Below are 7,386 nucleotides of genomic sequence, written 5' to 3' on the forward strand. Positions count from 1 at the left end.
TATTAATCACTAAACATTGGCTTATTAATAAAAATCCATTATCTAGAAAAATGAACCACTAAACCATCCATTTTCCTGCATGTTTTGTGCAAATAACAGTAGGTTGAACTGTGGCAATAGCTAAATAGCGCCATGTCCATTTGTGAATGTAAATATGTTCGTGAGAAGTACTTCCTTCCTTCACAAATATAAGAGATTTTGGGTTTATATTTTTATCCACAGGATTCTACTAACCACCACTCATTATTTAATTCACTTAATTTTACATCACTACCCTCATCATTTAATAAGAAGTATTATAGTCTTTTTTTCCCCTTCATCTTTACTCATTTCTTCGAAAAATTCTCAACATAAAATAGAATGTGGTCTATTGCCTGGACAAAGGCACAACAAATTTAAACAAACATTTGTTCATATTTGTTGTATTAGGCTATTTCATATCCTGTCGTAGTCTTTAAAAACAAACCTAGAAAGGCCATAATTAAGGGGGTGCCCAAACACCCCCTAACCTAACATGTCTGTACCATCATCACCATGGTACTACAGTATTATCTAGCAAGACAATGACTAGGGCGTGTCAAAAAAAAAAAAAGACAATGACTAGACCAAGAACAAATGAAAAAAAAAATCTAGGAAATCATATGTTTTATAGTCAAAGATGCACAGTAAGGATTTCGATTGGTGAAACATAAATAAACAGTAAGATAACCCCAAGGAGAAGTGAGCATTTCAGTGACAATTTTTTCTTGGAAACAAGGATGCTACAATATATTATTGCAGAAACGGCACCAAGGCCGTTTCTATTATTCATAGGTAACATCCCAATAACAAGAGGAGACAGAGCACCAACCACACACCACATTCCACTGAACTCACCCCCAACTAAATCAAACTAGAAAACTCCCAAATTCAATCGACCTTACTTTCTTAAGGAAAAAGAGCAGTGCCTAGGAATGCAAAGCATCCTGAAATATCTCTCTTCTCTTTTCATCTCTGAAACCAGAGAATGGAAACAAAGCAAAGAAACTCCAATGCTCTCCTCTTTCAGAGTCTCAGCCTGAGATGTTGGCCAGCTCACTTGTTCGACGGCTCGCCCTCGACGGCCAACGGGACGGTGCTAGCCATGGTGCGGTACTTGAGGGCATACAGCATCTCAAGGTAGCGGCGGGTTTCACGCCTCTCCAGGTTCGAGACGTACTTCCAGAATCCGTAGACGCCGGTGAGGGTCATCAGCCTCTCAGAGTAGAGCTTCCAGGTGTATCTGAAACAAAGGTTGGAGAAACATAATGTTAGCACTGCAAGAAAGACGAAATGCGTATTCAGAAACACAGATTACTGGGATGTGTTTTGCATACTTCTCCTCGATACGCTGAAGACCGCCCTGCGAGATCTTGGTCCAGTGGCTGGGGTCTTCCTGGCACTTCTCAAAGAACTCAACGAGCAGCGCCGAGGCCTTGTCACCCTGGTATGGGTCAATGTGGAAGCCAGACACTCCGTTCACGATGATCTCAGCTGGACCACCATAGGCGGTTGCGAATGTCGGGAGACCACAGGTCATGGACTCAACAACAGTGAGACCGAATGCCTCGTAGAAAGCGGGCTGGAAACGCAAGACAAGATAAATTTGAGAACAGTTAGATTTACAATTCAAGTATTCAACCATGATATTTTTGCAATGAGAGAACATCATTAAGTTACCTGCACAAAAGCACCCTTGGTGTCGCAGATGTAACGGTAGAGCTCACCGTTGCGGACACGGTTCATCTGCGCGGAGATCCAGCGGATGTGGCCATTCAAGTTGTATTGCTCAATAAGGTCAAACATCTTCTTGAACTCAGCCTGCTCCTCCTTGTCCTTAGATGGGTTGCCATGGTCACCACAGACAACCACAAGGTTAACCAGCTCTTGCAGGCGAGGGTTGCGACCATACAGCTCAACCAGACCAGTCAAGTTCTTGACACGGTCAAGACGAGCCATGGAGAAGATGATTGGCTTGTTCCTGTCCTTCAGCATAAACCTGTTGCAGAGAGTATTCTAGTCAGATAATGAGGGCGACATGCATCAGATGAATGTAGATCGAGCTATGTAAAAACCGCTTCTTACTTGTGCTCGTTGTTGTCAACTTCGCTGTAGAGCAACTCCTCAATCTCTGGGTGGAGGGAGGTGAGCCTCTTACGAGACTCAGAGTAAGGGAAGTAGATGGACATGTCCGCACCAGGCGAGACAATGTTAAACTTCGGGTCAAAAACATCAATACCGTGGACAACACGGTACAGACCAGGCATGGTGAATGCCATGTGAGACTCATACTGACCAACAGTGTCCTTGCTGAAAAACCAGAAAATGCCATTAGATCATGGAAAGGTAATTGCATTTTTACGACATAACTGACGGATGTGACCCAGAAAACTTTAGTTGTATAGAAATATTACTTTCCGGCAATCTCTTGGAAGGTACTGGTGATGATGAAGTCAGCGTGGTTCATCGCAATCAAGTCAGTTGTGAACTGGCATGAGAAGTGGTAGTGATCCTCAAACTTCTTCCAGTAGAGGTCAGAGTTGGGGTACTTGGTTTTCTCAAGCGCATGGGCAATGGTACACTGCATATCATGGAACAAGGCAACATGAGAATGAGCAAATATGTAGTTAAAACACTTCTGATCAGAGTAGTCAAAATGCGTACATGGGTAACACCCATCTTGTGTGCAAGCAAGCATGCAACAAGGTTTCCGTCACTGTAGTTTCCGATGATCAAGTCAGGATTGGCCTGGAGCTCTCCAGCAATTTCGTGCGCGACATCCTGACATCCATGGGAAAGAGTCAATATGAAGTTTATCTTTAATAAATGAATAACCAAGAAGGTGTGACAGCGAGGTTAGGTATCTACATCAGTGAATGTTTCCAGGTACGGCCAGACTTCAAAACGTGAGATCCACTTGCGAACAATTCCATTTTCAGTTCTGAAAGGCACACGTAGGATGTGGGTGTGCTCGGTGCCAAGGACCTTCTCAAGACGCTGACCGCAGGTGGTGCCAGTTGCATCAGGGAGCAACCTGGTGACCTGTTCAAGACCAAAGAAGGTTAAATATCATATTGCTATAGCTGACAAGTTGTATTGCACCATATCAGGTATCCCACTTACAATAAGGATGCGTGGTGTAATATTGAGACCTTGCTGCTTGATCCTCAGAAGCATCTCATTCTCCATAGCACGGACTTGGTCCAAAATGTAGACAACCTTTCGGTAATCATAGCACAAAGAATAATGAGAACAGGTTTAATTTTTTTAAGTATGAACAAATGTCAAAATTAAGAATTCTACCTGCCCTCCAGTGTCAGGGTAACCCAAGACATTGGCTTGCGCGAAGTAACCGTGTGGGGACATAATGACAACATTGAACACCATTGGGATTGTTCCAAGGAACTTCTCGAGGGTGGACGGATCAGGGGCCTCAAGAAGGTCCAAAAGGAGGTGAATGGTCTCCTGGGAACGCTTGGCACAGTCACCCCAACCCTTCTCCAGACCAAGTTCCTGGAACCTGTATTTTCCAATCAAATGGTCATTTTTAGTCACAACAATACTGGCAAAATATCTTCGGTGGTTTCATATCAAAATACATTCTAGAGTTCATAATATGTAAAAAATAATTATCAGTACCTGTGGTGGAATTCTGAGTAAGGGGTGTCTGCTGAAAGACCAGAAAGATGCTCCTCAGCCTTCCTCAGAGCACCTTGGAGAGCACTGAGACTGCGGATTCTGTCATTCAACATCATGGTCTGCAGAAAAAATATATATTCCATCCATTCAGAATTTATACTTCCATCTCAAAATCAATTCAATTCATGTTAATATGCCATAGTACAAAAATGTGAGATGAGGAAATAGTATGAAGCTGCCTTACCATGCCCTTGTAGTTGTGTGCACGAAGGAAGTTGAGCAGTGGGTACATGCTCTCCTTGTCATGGAAGAGCTTCGATGACAGATGCCTGTTGAGGAACTGCACACCATTGCCAATGGACTTCGACAGAGAAGGACGAGGGAAGGAGGCATTGAATGGCTCGAAATCCAGCTCAAGCACAAAGTTGTTGTTGGTGCTGAAATATACATCAGAGATATTACAATGACATATATATCGATAAAAGAAAAATAATAAAATTAAGTTTTAAATTTTAAGAATATATGTTTTTAGTATCCCAATTATGCAGATTTCATACCCTTCTTCCACAAGCTGTTCCTTGAACTGCAAGTACTCGGGGACTGTCAGCAACTCAACAGCGAGCTCGCTCACATTGACCCTCACATACTCCCAGACACCGGGCCTCGGGCGGATGGCAAGGGCAACCCATGGGGAGATAACAATCCCCTCCTGCATGATAAAAAACAATTACAAGTTAAGTTAGAGCAAGCGGTAGAGTAAAGATGGATCTCTGTGATGCAATGAAATCTGAATCTGATTCAAACCTGTGCACTCCTCAGGACATCCTCAAAAGCACCGTCCTTCAGCTTCTCACGATCAGCCTCAGAGATTGCGTTGTTGTACTCAGCAATGATCTGGTGGGCCTGAAGCATTCCCTTTCCGAGGTTAACCAGCCTGCGCAAATAACAGTGTCAACAAAAATATCAGGCCAGATCTATCAACTCAGCCTATAAATATCTCAATAAGATAATTTTAGCACTTGAGCATTTGCGCATAATAAGAAAATTTGCTATTAGCCACTTAAAAAGACCATATATGATCTGTTTGCATTGAGATGAATTAAAAATTTCATTGTAGATATGAAATGATTAGTTTTGACCATTTAATTGGACTTAATGAAATATGCGCGATAATCAGATCTACGCGCTCGCGCCAATAGATCTAGTAAGATGTAGGTTTTTTATTTTTTTTGTGAAACTTTGCTACCACAACAAGCATCTGTACCAGTGCAGAATTCATTACTTGTATTCAGTTTGTAAACCGTATATATAATATAAATAACATGCACATGCAGTCAGATCTAGCACTACCAGTCCACAGTAATCCAAAACTACATTTGTATATTTCATCATTATTCAGTAGTACTAGGTTTGTACAAAATCTTGGCTGCAGAAGGCCGCACTTAAATATTCATTCTAATCAGAAACTTAAAAAAAAAGTGACTACAAAATGATTGCATCCAATTCAGTAAATATGAGCCATTCCTGGCCAGATCTAACAATCTCAACAACAAAGATCCTATATGAACATCTCCTTCTAAAAGAAAATACAGTAACATCTGAAGGCAGTAGACTAGAAACCAACAAAATCTAATGCTGGGAAATCACTAAATCAGCACGAACCTGGTGAAGACGGCGACGAGCTCATTGGGGTGGGCGGAGAGGGAGTCGCCGATGCGCTCCCTGACGCTGTGGAGGCGGCTCAGGACGCGGTCGCCGGCAGCTTCCCCCATTGCTCTCCTCTTCCTCTTGGCTCCTCAAGCCTGCGTGCACAACCAACCACCATCATCAGATACATCCAGACCCAGTCAACACAATCACTCCAGGAAAAAAAAAAGTCAAGCCATAAACCCCAACCAAAAACCACGCCTTTGACAAACACTGGAAGAAAAAGAAAATCGCAGCTTTTTCACAAGCAATCTAGAAGAAAAGAAAAAGAAAAGACTACATAGCAGCTATAATTGACTGAGAAGCATACAGGAATCAAACAATGGAGAAGGGGAGGGAGGAAGAACAATGATGCTCCAGGCTGAGGACCGAGGAACTGGGTGAAGCGGGGTAGGCGCGTATTTATGCAGATCTGAGGAGAGAAACCACCAAAACAATCCGATGGTTTCAACGAAAAAGATCGTCGCTTCTTGCTGCACCAGCTCACCCATAGCCGTTGAGATCGAAGCTAAGCTAGCAGCAGCAAAGCTGGAACGAAGAGTGACGCATTCAAGCTCCTCTCCTCTCCTCTCCTCTCCTCCGGAGCACGAGGCCAGCATGGGATGGATTGGGGTTTCTTGTTGGCCATGGCAAAGGAGGAGGTCATTAACGTTGACACGGCGTAATTTAATTAAATCTTATCTTAAAATATGATTTAAGTGGTAGTAACAAGGAAGATTAATACTATGAAGGTAAATAAATTTAACCCCTGCCATTAGCAGCAGGACCCAAAACTGTCAGACTGTCTGTCGCCGAGCTCCGAGACAGAGGCACATGCAGAGGAACGGATAAAGACAATGAACTTGTCAGCCGAGAGAGAAAGAGAGAGAAATCATCAAAAATGCTTTTAAAAATTCAGGTGAAAGAGAAACAATCATAGGACATTACTAGATCTAGCATTCTATCCACTTCAATCTGATGAAAAAAGAAAAATAAAAGAAACCTTAAACCCAGGTGAGAATTTCAGGCTTGCTGAACTAAACCCCCAGATCCAGAAGCAAGATCATCACCACTAGATCTCACCATGTCGTTATCGATGATCATGTTCGCTAAACCCCCCAAATATTCACTAGATCTCGGCTTATTATTATCCCCTAACGCAAGAACGAGCATGAAGAGAGAGAAAAAAAGGAAGCAGAGTTTCTTTTTCTTTTTTCTGTTTCAGGTGCACTCAATTGCATTCAGAGGCAGCACCTCCCCCTCTGAATCCGATGAACCCGGAGAAAAATTTTGGCATGACCTCCCCCCATGATCGAATCACTCGCGAGTCCAAGAAAAATTCCGTCATCGTGTTCCTTCCGGCAGCATGGATGAGCATGAGCGCTCATATTATCATCGCCATTACCGGCATTTCGGTATGCAGCAGCACCACCGACAGTTCTAGGTGAGCAAGAACACTGAACACACACACCCAACAACAGAACAGAGACGAGAAAAGGAAATGCAGAGCTCCCATTGATCTATCTATCCATGGAGGAAGGAGGAGGCTCTTCTTTATTACCTTCCTAGGAAGAGGAAGGAAGTGCCTTCCCAAGAAACGAAGTAAACGCAAATAAAACGAACGGGGTTAACGGAGGTGGAATGGATTGGTGCGAGGATTGCCATGGCCGGGGCCCTTATTTATACACGAGGAAGGGGGCCGAGGTGGCTCCGGCTCGCCGGTGGGGTTACCCCCATCCGCCATTGCCGATATAAAAATGGTTGGTGAGCTCAAGCAGATAATTTTTCTTTTGATTTCGTGCCGGTTTTTGGATAGATTTATTTGCATGTATATGTTGGATTGTTGGCGTCATGTACTAGCAAGGGAGCGGCTGCATCGTATGATTCTTGCTTGTTCTTTTTTTTTCCTTTTTTTTAAAGAAAGATCATGCCTTTTGTTTTGGTAAAATTTGCTACCGGATATAAAAAAATGTGTAATTAGCTAAGAGACACCGTAACGCGTTTCTGCTGCAGGGCACCGTAAAAAACTAGTAATTAGTTGCT

General features: G+C 43.0%; 1 protein-coding gene across 3 annotated transcripts; it reads right to left on the reverse strand.

Moving 5' to 3' along the window:
* Positions 1 to 672: 672 nt before the first annotated feature.
* Positions 673 to 6,965, reverse strand: LOC4333062 (sucrose synthase 1-like). 3 transcript variants are annotated; one of them, NM_001402173.1, is made up of 15 exons: positions 6,905 to 6,965; positions 5,320 to 5,459; positions 4,462 to 4,591; positions 4,215 to 4,366; positions 3,902 to 4,094; positions 3,658 to 3,776; positions 3,322 to 3,538; positions 3,142 to 3,237; positions 2,887 to 3,060; positions 2,683 to 2,799; positions 2,433 to 2,599; positions 2,104 to 2,328; positions 1,699 to 2,017; positions 1,356 to 1,600; positions 673 to 1,261 (listed from the first exon to the last, which is right to left on the reverse strand). In NM_001402173.1, exons 2-15 carry the CDS (start codon positions 5,427 to 5,429, stop codon positions 1,075 to 1,077), a joined length of 2,451 nt encoding a protein of 816 aa, NP_001389102.1. In that variant the 5' UTR covers positions 5,430 to 5,459; positions 6,905 to 6,965; the 3' UTR covers positions 673 to 1,074. The 3 variants fall into 3 exon arrangements, with proteins under 3 accessions (NP_001389102.1, NP_001389103.1, XP_066164247.1); NM_001402174.1 differs by lacking the exon at positions 6,905 to 6,965 and adding an exon at positions 5,712 to 5,948; XM_066308150.1 differs by lacking the exon at positions 6,905 to 6,965 and adding an exon at positions 5,675 to 5,734 and having other exon boundaries at positions 706 to 1,261.
* Between the last annotated feature and the right edge of the window lie 421 nt (positions 6,966 to 7,386).

This window comes from Oryza sativa, chromosome 3, assembly GCF_034140825.1.
Source record: "Oryza sativa Japonica Group chromosome 3, ASM3414082v1".
NCBI classification, from domain to species: domain Eukaryota; kingdom Viridiplantae; phylum Streptophyta; class Magnoliopsida; order Poales; family Poaceae; genus Oryza; species Oryza sativa.

Coding starts and splice junctions, on each gene's coding strand:
- LOC4333062 (NM_001402173.1), bottom strand. CDS start 5,429: ATGGGGGAAGCTGCCGGCGACCGCGTCCTGAGCCGCCTCCACAGCGTC. Junction 2,600..2,682: donor ACAAGATGGGTGTTACCCAT/GTACGCATTTTG, acceptor CATGATATGCAG/TGTACCATTGCCCATGCGCT. Junction 1,601..1,698: donor CCAAGGGTGCTTTTGTGCAG/GTAACTTAATGA, acceptor TTGCGTTTCCAG/CCCGCTTTCTACGAGGCATT.